The 15831-nt window shown below is 43.7% G+C and overlaps 3 protein-coding genes across 9 annotated transcripts; 1 reads left to right on the top strand and 2 right to left on the bottom strand.

Annotated features, from left to right (window-relative positions):
* Positions 1 to 232: 232 nt before the first annotated feature.
* dnajc14 (DnaJ (Hsp40) homolog, subfamily C, member 14) lies at positions 233 to 7195 on the bottom strand. Of its 3 annotated transcripts, none has more exons than XM_037252829.1 (7): positions 7085 to 7195; positions 4565 to 5948; positions 4344 to 4450; positions 3233 to 3352; positions 2989 to 3149; positions 2804 to 2906; positions 233 to 2633 (listed from the first exon to the last, which is right to left on the bottom strand). In XM_037252829.1, the coding sequence occupies exons 2-7, from the start codon at positions 5759 to 5761 to the stop codon at positions 2336 to 2338; spliced, it is 1986 nt and encodes a 661-aa protein (XP_037108724.1). In that variant the 5' UTR covers positions 5762 to 5948; positions 7085 to 7195; the 3' UTR covers positions 233 to 2335. The 3 variants fall into 3 exon arrangements, with proteins under 3 accessions (XP_037108724.1, XP_037108726.1, XP_037108725.1); XM_037252831.1 differs by having other exon boundaries at positions 4565 to 5944; positions 7085 to 7166; XM_037252830.1 differs by lacking the exon at positions 7085 to 7195 and adding an exon at positions 7006 to 7066.
* Positions 7196 to 7760: 565 nt separating this feature from the next.
* On the top strand, positions 7761 to 12631 carry nab2 (NGFI-A binding protein 2 (EGR1 binding protein 2)). Of its 2 annotated transcripts, XM_037252843.1 has the most exons (8): positions 7764 to 7974; positions 8124 to 8180; positions 8723 to 9637; positions 9704 to 9837; positions 10131 to 10182; positions 10294 to 10408; positions 10505 to 10693; positions 12351 to 12631. In XM_037252843.1, exons 3-8 carry the CDS (start codon positions 8729 to 8731, stop codon positions 12446 to 12448), a joined length of 1497 nt encoding a protein of 498 aa, XP_037108738.1. In that variant the 5' UTR covers positions 7764 to 7974; positions 8124 to 8180; positions 8723 to 8728; the 3' UTR covers positions 12449 to 12631. The 2 variants fall into 2 exon arrangements, with proteins under 2 accessions (XP_037108737.1, XP_037108738.1); XM_037252842.1 differs by having other exon boundaries at positions 7761 to 7974; positions 8723 to 9837.
* Positions 12632 to 12841: 210 nt separating this feature from the next.
* Positions 12842 to 15601, bottom strand: zgc:113184 (uncharacterized protein LOC553745 homolog). Of its 4 annotated transcripts, none has more exons than XM_037252902.1 (5): positions 15441 to 15601; positions 15043 to 15168; positions 14682 to 14965; positions 14537 to 14588; positions 12842 to 13278 (listed from the first exon to the last, which is right to left on the bottom strand). In XM_037252902.1, the coding sequence occupies exons 2-5, from the start codon at positions 15152 to 15154 to the stop codon at positions 13178 to 13180; spliced, it is 549 nt and encodes a 182-aa protein (XP_037108797.1). In that variant the 5' UTR covers positions 15155 to 15168; positions 15441 to 15601; the 3' UTR covers positions 12842 to 13177. The 4 variants fall into 4 exon arrangements, with proteins under 4 accessions (XP_037108797.1, XP_037108798.1, XP_037108796.1 ...); XM_037252903.1 differs by having other exon boundaries at positions 13078 to 13902; positions 15441 to 15600; XM_037252901.1 differs by having other exon boundaries at positions 13222 to 13278; positions 14390 to 14588; positions 15441 to 15600.
* Positions 15602 to 15831: the final 230 nt, after the last annotated feature.

The raw sequence follows: 15831 nt of genomic DNA, 5'->3' as shown, positions 1-15831 counted from the left end.
ATGTTAAGTATCATTTCATTGTTGAGCTGACCTGTCAGATGCTATAAATATGTCAAGTGGATGGAGCGGTGTGCAGTCATGCTCACCTTCTTCAAACATCTCCTTGTAAGGAGATCATCCAATCACATAAGCCGAACACTGATCCACTTGTAGTATGGCACTTTTGTCTTATGCTACGTATTTATAATGTCACTTTGTTGTGGATCTATGCATATAAACCAAGTCAAACATGTTGCATTTAGGAAATTATCTTTACTTTGAAAACCAGAGAAAGCAGGGGAAACTTACCCAAGAGTGATATTTTAAAATGGTCTGCCAGCCAGGGAACAAAAGCCCCTGATGATTGTCAGATAAAGTTGTTTACAATATTTCTGCATATTCTGTAAAAAAAAAATCATTAAAAGAAAAAAAAAAAACATTGTTGACTCTGCCGTTGTCTTCTTGAACTTTCAAGCGGCACCCAGTATGTCCATCAGTGTACATTTTCATGCTGAGGTGAATGTGTGACAAGTCAACAAATGCAAATTTTCACTGTCAACGTTCATGGCAATTAGAAAACCAAAACCTAAACAAGGACGGCAGACCACAAATTGCACATCATTGGAAAAATAAACCAAAGGCAAACAAAACATAAAATCATGCTACTTTATCAGCAAAATATAAATCAGTTCTTTTCAGTTATAGAGCCACTGCTGAGGAGCAATCTCATTTCAAGCGTTACAAGCCTTTGTGGTTCTGCCATGGCTCACCTGATCATACACCACAAATGCATAAAAGAGGGGCGATGTGACACAGGGAGAGGAACATGGCAGCATCCTGCGTCAACACTGAAATTCTTATTCGGGGAAAAAATATATATATATCGCAACCACTCCAACCCAGAGGCATCACAATGCAGCGAACTTCAGGCTTCTGTGCAACCGCACATGAACAGCGACGTCACAGGCCCCAACACAAAAGGTACAAAACTGACCCCCCCCAAAAAAAATACAAATGTCAAATTCTGCTTGCTCGAGCAACGTTTACACAGTTGGTGTAAACAGCCGAGTTTTCCTGAAGTTATTTGAAGTGATTAGGAATGCAAGCAGCAGAAAGTAGAGTGAACCCTTTATGTTGTTCGATGAAGACATGAAATTTCCCTTCCGTGCTTTTTTTTCCTTATGTTTACAGTAATTTCGAAATCTTTAGAGAGTGATCGTTTAAAACATTTCACATCAGAGATTAATTTAAACTTTGGTAGACAAACTGAGACTTAGATTGTGGAGATACCACATGTTCTTAAAAAAGCTGGGGAGGAAACAGTGATTTGATAAAAGAAATGTCTAATTGCACTGATGAGCAACAGAGGGCAATGTAGGCCACTCATCAGGCCTGTCCCGTTGGGAATTTTGGAAATCACAATGGAGCACAAATATGAATGGGACTAATAATTGGAAAAGTTTCACTGCTTAATGTGTTAACGTGTATACAGTCATGGAAAAATTATTTGGTATTCTTCAATTTCTTCATTTTAATGTCTTGATGCCACGACAGGTGTATCATGTGACTAACAGAAAGACAATGTGGAATGGCGATGCTTTTGGTTATCAAAAAAAAAAAAAAAAGGCTCTGGAATTACTCTTATGAGCTACTTTCAATGTCATTTGTCGCCCCCCCAAATATGTACCTCAACATTTAGGCATTTAAAATACAAATAAAACCGAGGAAGAAAGAGCGGTCTAACATTTTGTCCATAATTGTAGGTTCCAAGCTATTATTTTTTTCCCCCATATCTAAATTGTATATCACCACAGCATCACTGGTAACTCATTCCTTGTCGTGTTTAACATACAGTATGCTGATACTAAATTGGGACTATTGCTCATTGGGCTTTTCCATGTCTTAAAGACAAAAATTTGCAACGTACAAGAGACAAAAACATTTTTTAAATGTAACTTTTAGCATGGAGAATCACTGCAATATCAGTTGCGCTGATGCTGAAATGGATATTGTCAAATTGATTACATTGAGCCACGGCTGGTGCCACCATGGCTTGCAAAGATTCCGTTTCGAACGTACGTGAATGACTGGGAGTGGCAAAAAGCAAGTGAAGAAACGGTGCAATGCGAGTTGGTAGGAAAGAATGGCAAAGCTACAGTCAGCGTGAAGATGAAGCCAACCTAAGGTGAAATGAGAGCTACCGCACCACCACCACCGGCATCTCTTGAACCTTCCAACAGCCTTTCCAAGCAACCTCAATCTCCTCCAGCTGGGATGTCAGCAAGACCCAAAGCGGCCTGTGCTGAATGTCTCCCTGGGTTGTTTTTTTCCGTAGCTGTCTTCATCTCAGCAGACTTCACCTCTGGAAGGGCTTGCGGACTTTCTTCTTCCTCCGAGGCGGAGGTTTGCCGCCCTCCGCACACGATTCGCCGGGCTCGGGCCGCGGGGCCCCCGGCATGAAGAAACCTGTCTGGCCCGGGGGAGGAGAGAACGGGGGTGAGCCGGCGCCGGGTGGGGGATGGTGAGATGGACCTGAGGGGAAGAAGCCCCCATTGGCTGGCATGTCACTGGGGGCCGCTCCCTTGAAGATGCGGTTGAAGAAGTCCTGTAAATCTGCCGGGTTGGCCGGCCCTGGACCGTGCTCTGAGTGTGACCTTCAAGGGAGAAGGGAAGATGTAGGTGAATAAGGAGTATCAAATGTGTCTGCAGGGAGGAGTAACGTCATTGCAAATTTCACCCCTATCTTATATTCGAAATTTAAAAGGCGTTTTGTTTTTTCAAGATCCTCTTCCCATGCACGACCACAAGCAGCAATACACGACACCTGTTTCTGGCGGCATTGCTGTTGTTCTTGGACCCAAAGGAGATGTGATAGGGCACGCGGTGTGTGTCTGGAGAGATGACTATCCTCTGGCAACCCGCCCACTCTGAAACGTGACACAATAACATCAGATGAGAGGTTTTTTCTTTTTATCGACATCTTTGTTGCTTTGAATGAAGAGAAGTTACCTGTAATATCATAGACTTTGCCATCCATGCAGGCAAAATAGGTGATACGTAGGCCCAACATGCTGGACTCGGCCCAAAGGTCGCCTTCGTCGGCGCTATGGCGACGACTGCATTCGGCACAGAAGCGGGCCTCGGCTGGTTCTCGATCCATCTCGAAGCGCCTGCGGTGACAAGGACGAATCTGCGTTTTGTCATTCTCTTCTACGCAAGAGCAAATCTTATTCTGCTGTGCGGGAATACATACTTGTGCTTGCCTTCACATTTGGTACACATCATGGTGTTCATGGCTTCCTTCAGGTCGTCCTGCAGCTTGGTGAGGAACTCGTTCATGGACTTGGAGAGCTCGGTCGCCGCCATTCGCTTCCTGTGACGGGACAGAGCAGATTGCTGAGGGATGGCGACATAGACAAATTTCATTGATCGACAAGACTTAGAGAAGTGATTCAAGGTTGGCCCGCTGCGCTAAAGAATTTGAATACATCATATCGACCACGGTCCATTGGGCGCCGTTGAACTGGACTGCCCTTACACCTGTCTATGGACCCCGTGGAGGCTATTTTGTGTGTTCTCTTGTATTGAGGGGTGCTGGTTGGCCGCTGTTACTTTTTTTCCTTTGTCTTTTAGCTTTGATGGCTTTTATCTTGTGCACTTTCTGACTTTCTTTGTGGCGCCGTTGTGTGGCAGCCTCATGAGAGGCCATCTGTGTGTCTTTTGTATACCCACTCTGTGGTATGGATACTGCTGGGGCCTGAATTTCCCCACCCCTAGGGATCAATAAATATTCAATCAATCAATCAATCTGTTGCTGTGAAGGAGCTGCACGGTTACAATGTAGCTTTCCGCCACTGGGTGGTGACAAGGCACGTGTACACACCCTCTTATGATGAGGTCTGTGATCAAAATTAACAATCAATATTAATCTCATGCTAAATGGGAGTCAGCAGACATGTCGCCATTTTCAGCGCCCTTAACAAGTTCTGCCTTTTTACTTTGCTTTTTAGCAGAAGCCTGAAGGTTTTCTGCTAACAGGGACCACTATTTGGTACTGCTGGTAATTTCCTCCACCCTGACTAATGCCCCAGTTCCAGCTAAAGTAAGAACAGCCTCAAGCAGAAGCGTAAATCACAAAGGACTCTTATCTTTAGTTGGGTGCTTGCTGTACCTTACGCGGCTAGCCACCACAGGCTGATTAGCTATGGCGTTAACTCTTGAGTCTGCCTTTTTCTCTCTCTTTCTGAACTTGTTTTTTTTTTTTATGTACAGCATTTGTTTCGATGTCTACCAGCATCCTTGAATGAATCATTTGTTTTGAGAGATTCCATTGCAGACTCTGTTGTCATGTTACTACTACTCACAGTTCATACTCTCTTCGTGTTTCTGGGTTACTGACAATATCCCAGGCAGCCCGCAGTACTTTGAACGCCTCACCAGCTCGTGGGTGTTTGTTCTTGTCTGGATGGACCTAAAAGAGATGAGATGTGGGAAAAAAACGATTTGTGTGTAGACAATTTATTAGTCATCCATTCATCAAAGACAATCGATAGAAGCATTTGATGTGTTTTTTTAGCCGGCATACCTGGACAGCCAGCTGCCTGTAGGCCTTCTTCAGCTCGGCTTCAGTCGCGTGGACCTCCACGCCAAGCACCGTGAAGGGATCAAGCTCGTCTTCTGGGACCCCAGCCAAGGCCAGCAGTCTTTCCAGCTCCTGACCTGGCGGGCCTCTCCCGGCTCGACCCGGTGATTCGAAGCCGGATGTGTGCACGTGGCCGTCTCTCTTGAAGCACTTTCTTATCCTTTCCACAAAAAGCACCACCCTCTTCCAAAAACGTGAATCCTGGAAAGCTGTCCAATACCGTTTCCCCCTCTCTCCACCAAGCCGGACCAAGACACTTTTCACTCGCTGGGACGCGAGCACGATCAAAGCATAAAGAAGTCTGAAAGTCGATAAGGCAGCTTGTTTAGTCCACTTGAGTGAGCGACCAACTTTATCGGCCACATCCGCGCCTGCGCACTTTGTCCATTTTAATATCCTACTAGCGTCGGCCTTCATTCCCGGTATGTCCGTCATCTTTCCAATGAGTCGCTGCCCCAAGCGGTAAAGTTTCAACCCTCCGGTCTCCACGCCAACGCCACAATTGTGAGTTAAGGTGACGATAATTTCGATCATCATATGGACACAGGAGATACACCAGACACTGAGAGACTCCGACAACATTTCTTTCAAAGCAAACACGAGTTGTTTGCCTGAACGCCTGCGGCCGCGGTTCAGCGGATGATGATGATGGTTGCGCCTGCGGGCCTGCTTGTGCCTGCCGCCGCCCGACACGAAAGCTCCTTTTTGAAAGGTAAAGCCACTTTGAGTGCTTTGCTCGGAAACGGAACCTCCGCTCCTCAGTTTGCACCTCCTTCCTGATCCGAAGCTCCTCCAAGCCGACTCGCCGTTCATCTGCTGCTCCTTTGCGGATTCATCCTCCTCTTGATTTATGACCCGGGAGCTCACGTGACCGTCAGCGCTTTCGTGGTCGTCGGAAACTTCCTCGGTTTCATCCCTGTCCTCCATGGAGCCGCAGCATTCCACGTAACCGATTCCGGAGTCATGCGGGGTGGCGGGGTTTGGGGTGTCCTGAGCATTGGATGTGGCCTCGCGGTCGTCTTCGGCCGCTCGAGTCTCCCACCGACTTGACTTATTCACTGAAGTGGAATCACCCTCAGTGAGCTCCTCATCCGAATCTGTAAGGGCATCCATCTCCCTCTCAGTTGCCACTCTCTCCATTTTCAAATGTCTTATTTTGTCGTGGTGAAAATAAATTCTTGTAGAAGATGATCTCCTAAAGCCATATTCTGCTGCAATATTCTCCCCAGACGCTCACCCCAATGTGAGACTGGGGGCTTCTTGGGTACACCATATCAGCAGCTGATTTGGGCTTTTAAACATTTGCCATTGTGCAGCAGGTAACTATCTGAAATGAAACACAACAGGTTACAAGTACTGAACAAAAAGAACATGTTTGTGCACCATCCTAAATGGTGACACAACAAAAATCTAACAAACATAAATGTCTCTATATTTAGCACAAACAGGACATAAGCAGAAGTCTCATACAAGAGCTGTACTTAATATTTTTCCGAAAAGAAACTGCCAGTGAGATTTGAAATAAGAGCTCTTTCTAACATCGCTTACAGCATACAGAAGATTAATGAATTACAGTGGCTATTGTGTTGCAAGTGAGGGAGTCCTAGACCACCAGCTTGAACTTCAGACATGCTTTTTAATCATAAACTATTCCAGATCATTGATTTCCTTCACCACACCATCATGAAAAAACTGAATGTCAATCCACCACTCAAGTCTACCTGAAAATGTCTTATGGTAAGATTGCACTTTATGTACTAATATTCGTATATCATGACACTGCACTTCTAAGGACGTCCCCACAATGCACAGTCGATTAACATAAATAAAAATAAGATCACATTAATAAATTATACATTATATTCTTTCGCAACTTTACATATTTTAACTTCGAAATTAACCAAATGGTATGTCGCCGTTTTTTAAGGTCTGCCTGCTAAATAAACAGAACCAACAGTTTGACTACAAGCTAATATAAAGTAGGATTGTGTTGCGATTGTGTTGCATAGTTTTACCGATAAAAATAAAACAAAACGAAAACAACAAAAACATTTTCAAGCTCACGTCAGCCAGGTGCTTTAGAGGCGGCTAATGTTAGCAGACGCCCAGAATGTTAGCCTTGGGAAACACCCTACCAAAAAAGGCAGGCGTGCAGGCTGACTAAATGAGTTAAAATTAGTCCCCGTTCGTGTCAGCTTTTTCGTTAAATGTTGAGAAAATGCGTCGACAAAACAGAAACCAAACTACAGATTGTCCTTTAAAGAGAAAACATATCACCGACGAGCTAAGTCTTCGCTAACGACGTGTGGTAACAGTTAGCTGATAAAAGCAGTTTGCCCTTCCTGTAGGAATAGCCCAAACAGTATTACACATCATTTGGGTACCGTGAAGATGCGTATCGAATTTTCACGTGCATTCAAAACAGCTTGTGTTGAATTTATATCGCTCGGATAAGTGTGTAACCTTGTTTATGTCAGACTGCCAGGTGCCCGTTGTGTTGTTTTTATGGTTCTCTTCTTCTTCTTCTTCTTCTTCTTCTTCTTCTTCTTCTGTTCATTTTTAACTTCCTTCTCGTTTTTTTGCCGGACCCTTCCCGAGTCCACCAACACATTTGAGTACTACCGCCATCTATTGACCAGAAGTATCCAATGTACTTAAACAAGTGACGATAGCTAAATTTAACATTTGGAGTTTTTATGTTTTCCATTTATATTTACACACTTACTTATAACTAACTCTTATTTAGCCAACCCCAACACTATATAAATAGACAGACAGACAGACAGTTTTTAATTATTATTTTTAAATGCAATTCAAAAGAATTCATAAAAATTCTGGACCATACTCTTAATTTTTGGGGGCGGAGGGTACTTATTGTGAACACAGTTCTGGTGAAAGACCTAATAATAAGTCTGCCTGATAAAGCACCCTGCAAACTAAGAATGCATGCACAATTTAAAAAAAAAAAAAAAAAAAGACAAAAACTAACAATATACATTGTCTCTTGTATGATTTTTACTCGGGTCTTCAAACTTCCCCCTTAATAGTTCCATGCTCCTGAGCACACATCTTGAAGACGCAGAGGGTTAATCCCGAGCCCCCCACCACCATCACCACCACCCACCCACGTCTCCAATTTGAAAGCCGCCTCTCTACCGGGAGAGGAAGGCTCTTTTTCGGTCAGATGGCGCGTTGCAGTCCGCCCCCGTCATTCTCCAGCCCACACAGCGAGAGAAAGAGAGGCAGCCAGCGACCAATACGGTGCGCCGGAGGAGGATTTCTGCCAGTGATTTCAGACGAGCCACAGTAGGCTGAGGGGATTTACTACGCCAACCTGACGCTATTGCTTCAAGGTAAAAAGGCTGCATTTGAAACGTGGACGTACAGGCAGTGCATTTTTTTTAGCAGCGTTGCAATATATTTAATGGCCTATGACTGTATTGAATACTTGTTTTGACTCAATGAAACAATGACCGAAGATTTTTTTTCCCCATTTGTACAGAGACATCTGTTGTTTGAGAGACTTCTCCGCAGCCTCACTCATCTCCCTGACCTGAAGGTAAGAACAGTGACGAGTTGTAACACTTTCTTAAGCAAATGACTGATAATCAGTTGTGGGAAGTTTAAAAAAACATAGTTACTATACTTATATGTAAAAATCTGTCACGTCTTGACTATTTTTTTCTGATGAGTTCAAGCTTTTACTCCCTCCATTTCAAAAATGGATATTGTTTTTTCTTCTTATTCTGTCAAATAGGCATGTTACTTTTTTCAACCTCTTCATGTGTGAAGAGGTAAGCTTTTGATTGGCTGAGCTACTGAAATCTTGTAAAATAAAAAATAAAAAGATGCCACAACGGTGACAGATTTGGAGAGGCAAAATATTCCACATCATGGCTTTATTTATGAGAATTGTTTGCTGTTGTAATTGGTGGGGACTGTGTTTTTTGTGCCATCTTTTATAATGACTTCTGGGAATTCACCTCTGTTGAAGATTTCAGTAGAATGAGTCAAAAGTTAACATTAACATGTTTCAGTGTCTCATGAGGATTACAAACTTTTAGTCAGTCGGTCTCATTTGTGCTCGTCTTTTGTGTGCAGCGTGCCATGTCTCTGCCACGCACTCTTGGGGAGCTGCAGCTCTATCGGGTGCTGCAAAGGGCCAACCTGCTGGCCTACTACGAAACCTTCAGCCAGCAGGGCGGCGACGACGTGCAGCAACTCTGCGAGGCGGCCGAGGACGAGTTCCTGGAGATCATGGCCCTGGTCGGCATGGCTACCAAGCCGCTGCATGTGCGTCGGCTGCAGAAGGCCCTCCGAGACTGGGCGGCCAATCCGGCCCTTTTCAGCCAGCCCGTTTCCAGCCTTCCTTCCCTCGGGGGGATCCCGCTCTTTAAAGTGGACAGCACGGGTCCCAGCGGATCAGCGGGTGGACCGAGGAAGTCTTTGAGCAACGGGCAGCCGGGGTCACCGTGCGAGCGGGAGGATCGGGCGTGTCTTACGCCCATGCACAGTGGGAGCCCCCGGAGCCCATGCTCTCAGGCCTCCCCCCAGCCACCAGACTCACATTACCGGGAAAAACTGTCTCCCATGGACCCACACTGGCTCAGCCCAGAGCCTGATGGCAACGGCACCTTACCCTCTGCACCGGGAATGGAAGAGGATTCGACCAGTCCGCCGCATCTACCCATAGGCCACCCCGGTCCCTCAACATCTCCAAGCTCATCTTCTGGCCCCGCCCCTTTGTCTGCCTGGCCCGGAGGACAACTAGACGGTGAGACGAGCCGCGCCGTGGCGGAAAGTGTGGAGAGACTCCTCAGGACTCTGCCCCGCTCCGACGCAACGGAAGTGAAGAGTCTGCTGAGGATAAACAAGAAGATTGCCAAAACCGTGGGACACATCTTTAACATGGGCTCCCAAGACGCGAAGAAGGAAGAGGAGATCCGCAAGTACAGCCTCATCTATGGACGCTTCGACTCCAAGCGGAGAGAAGGCAAACTACTCACGCAGCACGAGGTAAAACAAACTATCCTCTCGTCACTTGACTGCGTCATACTCACTCATCTTTCTTCTCCCCTCAAGTTGATCATCAACGAGGCGGCAGCCCAGTTTTGTATGCGTGACAACGCCCTTTTACTCAGGAGGGTGGAACTCTTCTCTTTGGCTCGGCAGGTGGCGAGAAAATGTGCCTACACCTCCACTCTCAAGCATGCAAGGTAAGTGTCTTGCAGTTTTAATATATTTTTTAATCTCGGCTCAGACCTTTATGTTTGGAGCTTGCACGTACAATACAACGTGCGTGGTAGGGTCATTGAACACGCTGCTATGAATTGTCGATTGAATGTTGTTGTTTTTTACCCTAATTAGGACAAGCATTTTCATTATAAAATAGATGAATAAATTTCCTCTCCCAAAGTGTCAATAAAACTGATCTTTGTGGAAAGTAAAATATTGGAATTGGATAAAACAATACAATACAAAATCAAAAATGTTGATTATTTCACTTCAGGTCTAATGTGGAGGAAAACTGCGCGCCATCACACAAAAGAGCAAGACTCGAAGTGAGTTGACAAATCCTTCTTGTGGGAGTGCTTGCGATTATAACGTCTCTGTATATCAACTGAAATAAAAAACAAGTGGTTCAGAATAACAAACCGTGTCTTTACTTCAAGGTGACTGCACCCGAGAGCACGTCGTCGCTCCTCGGAGCAGACAGCGCCGAGGCCTCGCACCAGAGGGCCGATGATGACAGCTTGTCTGCAGAAAGTCCCGACAGCATGTCACATGGTAAACACTCCAAGAAGTTATTCCGACTACTCCAGATGTCACCGTTGCTTCTAAAACTCTATGAACGGCATTCTCTTGCTGTCTGTGCCCTCTCAGATATAATGAGCTCGCAATGCAACAAGTCGCCATCGCCGTGTCCCGTCACCGACAGCTCCAACCCGCCCACCTGGAGTCGCCATCTCATGCAACAAACGCTCATGGATGAAGGGCTGCGATTGGCTCGCATGGTGTCACATGATCGAGCCACCAAGGTCAAATTGGGGTCAGATGGAACTCCCCCCACAGGTGACTTTTCAGATATTAACTTATCATTGTGTGTTTGATTTTATATTATATTATAATAAATGAATATTTTGCAATGATTGCCCTTCTCTTTGCAAGTTATAAAAAAATAACATTGACACCAAAACCTATTTGGTGTGCATTCATAGCTTCCTAGTTAGCTTAACTAGCAAAACACCACAAATGAAATTTAATCTAGACAGACAAAACTGACGTTATGAGGATGAATTCAAGTAAACATGAAAGGCTCTTCCTGGTATCACACTGCCTTATGAGGAAGAAGTGATGTGTCCAAGTTAGTTGTGATAGGCAGAGCGTGGAAAAAGAATTCCGGCCAAGACATGAGTGGGCGTGGATGGAGAGCAAAAGAGGGAGGGAGGTGGTATAGGAAGTACTCTGTGGGCGACAGCACAAGAACCCCCCCCCCCCTCACACACACCAGCAGCAGCTAGCACCGCCACCTCAGCGGCAACTGACGTCAGAGTGCGTTGGCTGCGTGGGCAGAGGGGCGGGAAGGATGGGTTGTGGGGGCGATGGAGTGGGATGTAATTGAGGGGCGTTGCACTGACTCACCAAGCGACAGTGCACCAAAATAACACCTGTGGGCTGCAAAATGGCACAGTCTTTTTTATTCCTCTTCTCCTGCAACCAAAAGGACTGCGGAAATAACAACAACAAAAAGAAGTGACATGCATTTCATCTCTGACGTCAAACTGCCTCACTTCTTGTCTTGTACTTGCCTAACTTCACTTCACTACCCCTGAATATGTTTTCTCATAACTCTTCAGATTTTGTGAGTCACGTTAGTCGGAATAACTTGCTGTTATGGTTCAGTATCAAATGTTACTTTTATTGCTAGCAAAATTGTACGTATGCACAAGTGTATACCCAAGTTTAAATATGTAATTTGTTGACTTTACATTTTTCTTCAATTCAACTGCCGAGATGTTCATGATGTGATGACTTCACTTTATGTGGGGGTGTTTCTTGCTGAATTCCCCAAACTATTATTCAAAGACTTTAGAACACACCACTTCGTGGCAGTGACTAATATTTGCCCTTTAGAGTACTGCAGCAGATCAGAGCCCAAGGAGTGTATTAGAACGCACTTTTCTGTAATTGTGTAAACTTCCATTTATGGACTAAACAAGTGTTTGCCTGCAGCGTGTTGGTCATGAGTGACTCTCAGATAGTAGGAATTCTTTTTGCCGAGATTTCCTGTCGTGCTGCTTCAAATGAAACGAGAGCATGAATATAAAATGCATGGCCAGCAGCAAAGGTGAATAAAAGTCAAACACAACCGTCAGTCTCAATTTATTTGTATTGGGGGAAAAAAGACAATGAAATTAGAAAAATATGTCAACGCCTTTAAACTTTTATTAACTTTTTTTTTTCCAAGTAGCATTTTAATATTCTTAAATGGTATGTTTGCAATAAAAATGTCGGTCTGGTTATGTTAGTGTTTTTCACAAGCAGCAGACACAGCAGAGGCTTTAGCGTAAATGCTAACAACATGAAAGGTGTCCTAACTGGTCCACATATATTTGAGAGGACAAAATTTTTAATTGATGAGTCACCATAAGGATGACAGGAATGTTATTTTCGTTAGAACAATCCTAAGGAAAAATGTCTTTATTTTCTCCATTTCCTGTCTCCATAGAACATGCCAATAAAGTTCCTCCACGGAGCCCGATCACAGCATGCCGAAGCATCAGCCCAAATGTCACCAAAGACAGTGTCAATCACAGAGCAAAGTAAAGTTTATGAATATTAAAAAAAAAAAAAAGATCACTCCACATCGCAAAGGACTCAGGATACTACAGACATGAAGAGCATCCAATGACGATAATATCATCATCATTATCAGCCTGCCGTGAACTGTATGGACCTGTCATTTTGTAAATAAAAGCATCCATTCTGCATATGGAATCATTCAGTTTATTAGGAACAATCTTGTGTGTTCGTGGTGCCTTGATTTGAAATACCCCAACACACAAGGGGGCACTACAACTTTGGAAATGAACCCCCTTTTTAAAATGATTTTAATTTGTGAAGTTTTATTGACATTTTCAAGAATGTACAGCGTAGAACAATTGCAATAATTGTTTTTTTGATTGTTAATTGAACAATAATTTGCCAATTATTATTTTCAGAAACAAAGAACTTTATATTTATTTAAAACTGCATTAACTTAGTCTTATCTCTGTTGTCACTTGAAAAAAACAAAAAAACGTAAAACTGCAGTAGCAGCATGTTCGGCTCTGAAACATAAATATTTTGCTTTTATCGACACATCCACTCCAGGCTGTGCATTCGTTCCACCTGCTCGTCTCTTAAGCATTAGTGACACTTCGTAATTTGCCAACAGATTAGTTACTTAGTTCCAAATTTCAAAAAGTTATTTTATTGCCTAAGGACCGTGTGCTGTATTGCAATGCACACATACTTGTATGTTTGTGTCGTGTGTAAGATGCTGGAGGACCTGCGTCAAGCAGCCAACGACACTCCAGCTGTCATCTTGTTTGTTTTGCTGACGTTCTTCTGTGACTCACGATGATGCCACTGAAACTCTCTTACTTGGAAAAATCCTTACAAGAAACATTGGAACGTATGTGTCATTCTTAAGGAATGTGTAGAACAAAAATCCGATACAAATTGTTGCCATATATACAATTTTAACAGTAGTATCTGCCATACAAATTGGATGAATTAATTTTCCATCAATTCACTCAATTTGAATCATTCTTATTTGAATTCGAGAGGCTAACATGCTAGACTGTCGCATTTTAAGGTATTGAAAGGAATCGCTTATATTTGCCATGACCCGAGTCACCTGTGACCACACCCCGAGCGGCGCAGCTCCCCCTCTTGTAGATTCGACAACCTGCACTCTTCTGCGAAATAATCAACAGAACGCCTCCACGCAGGCTTACAGGATTTACACCGTTCATGAAAAAGCGGCCAAAGTCTTAACTTTGAAGATAATGCAAATGAATGTATTTTAATACAAGACAATTATATCCACACAAGCTTCAATTATTTTCCACAGCGATTATGGAAGAATGACAGGGATTGAAGGCAGAGGAAGACAGTGTCATCAATCAGCTGTCACCAGTGCTAATTAACGCCTTCATTCTCGGAGGCTATTCTTAGCTTCGGTGTTCCCTCCTCAGCAACACAGCACTGAGCAGCTGACAGATAACCAGTGAAAGCTGGATTGCAAACACACACAGTGACAATTTGTTATTGTTTTTTTTCCATTCCAATAACCCAGAGAGGCTCATTACTCTTTGAAACTTATGTAACATCTAAATCTCAAGGCACGCTGTGAAATCTGATACATTAAGTGAAATGATCCATCATCAAGTGTGCTGTGGTTAATAATCCCATTTCACTTAATTGGTCCAGAATTCCAAATTCTGTTTATGCAAGTCATGCATGAATAACTATTACATATACTTAAGTTCCTCTACATGGCTAACCTGTTTATGCCTCCAGCCAACAGTTGCAATATGCATAAAACAGCAGTGGGTGACAGTATCACTCTGCAAACACCTTCCTGCTAACTATTGTGTAGATAGCACCTATACATTTGTCCTGCCTAACCATGATGTCAACAGTTTGAATTTACCTTTAGAAATTCATGCATAAATCATGTTTTAAGAGTTGAATGAGGATTTATGAAGAGGAAAATCCAACTTTATGTCCTTGGCGATGGTAACTAGGTGACGTGGTTGTGGAGATGTTGCAGGAACTCCCCCCTGGTGGTTGTGTGACCCGGAAAAACGGCCTGGCAGAAGTCACACACGAGAGATTGAAGCGCCACGTCTGACATCAGAAATCTACCTGGAATACTCGGGACGTCAAAGCCGAGGAACTGACGGTCTGAAAGAGACATCTGAGAAAATGCAGCACATTTTTACAAGGAAATTGAGAAAGGACATGTTGGTGCAAAAAAAAAAAGTGACGTCTCCTGACGTGGTTAATTTACCCTCTTGGAGTCCGGATGGCTCCCGCCTCCACTGGGAGGATCACTGGAAAACGTATTTATTAAAGGGTCCTGTCCTAATGACATCTTTTGTTGTGCTTTGCCATCAGGTGCCTTCATGCTGAGACTGGACATATCTTCAGCCAGGATACGAGATGTGCTCTCATTTTGTGGGAGCGCATACATATCAGACTGCGCTGCAGGCTTGTGTGCACTTATTGGGTTTCCCTGGAAATGCGCTACGACTTCCTGGATACGCTCGACGGTTAAGTCTCCATTAGGAGCACCTGCAGACAAGTACTTTTACTGAGTCATCATAACGGTTCCACTTCATGAGACCAAATTTTGGAATGTTTTCTTTCACCTTTGGTCATCTGTAGGGTTGTCATGAGACGGTGCAATAGAGCCGCCTGCCTAAGACAAAGAGATCTCAGACGAAGAAACTCCTGGTAAAGGTCTCTGTATGCTGCCTCCATCTCACCTCACCAGTCTGCAGATGTGGAATAATGATCATCATTTAAGATATGATCATAATTTAACAAATGAGCTGCACGGGCAATAATACAATACTGACTAAACATAGGATTAAAGTTACATTTGAAAAAAGTTCATTTTAAGATTAATAGCCCAGAACATCTTGTACACATACACAGACTGCCTCGCATCGTCTCATGATGAGTACTTCAAATATTAGCTGCACCAGCGGGTCAAATATTTAAGTAGTACAATCCGCTGAGTGCACAACAGTAAACATTTACTAACCTGTCACACGTTGAACTGCCGCAGCTCCAAGCGATCCCTTCTATAGCTGCAATACAACCAACCTCATTTTAAGAAAGCCGAAAAACATTTGTGATATGAATTGTAAGCATTGTGGCCCTTGCTGTCAAGCAAAAGGGAAGTGGTTAAAGGGGAATAAGGAAGTGAAAAGCATTTTGTTGAAAGAGGACATCATCCGTTTAATAAGAACGTGGAAAATATTTGTACAACGTCATAGCAAGCGTCATGATCTGTTATGTGACACAACATCAGAATAGTCACAGCACAAATAAAAGGGTGTGTTTTTCTATTCCGAATTTGTTGTGTATCATTTGTTCATTCATAATGTTAGATTCAAGGGAAATATTTCTCAGTACTGGCCTCCATTTTATGC

Source organism: Syngnathus acus, chromosome 5, assembly GCF_901709675.1.
Source record: "Syngnathus acus chromosome 5, fSynAcu1.2, whole genome shotgun sequence".
Taxonomy (NCBI): Eukaryota; Metazoa; Chordata; class Actinopteri; order Syngnathiformes; family Syngnathidae; genus Syngnathus; species Syngnathus acus.
The sequence above is the reverse complement of the archived record's forward strand: the minus strand, read 5'-3'. Positions and strand labels throughout refer to the sequence as shown.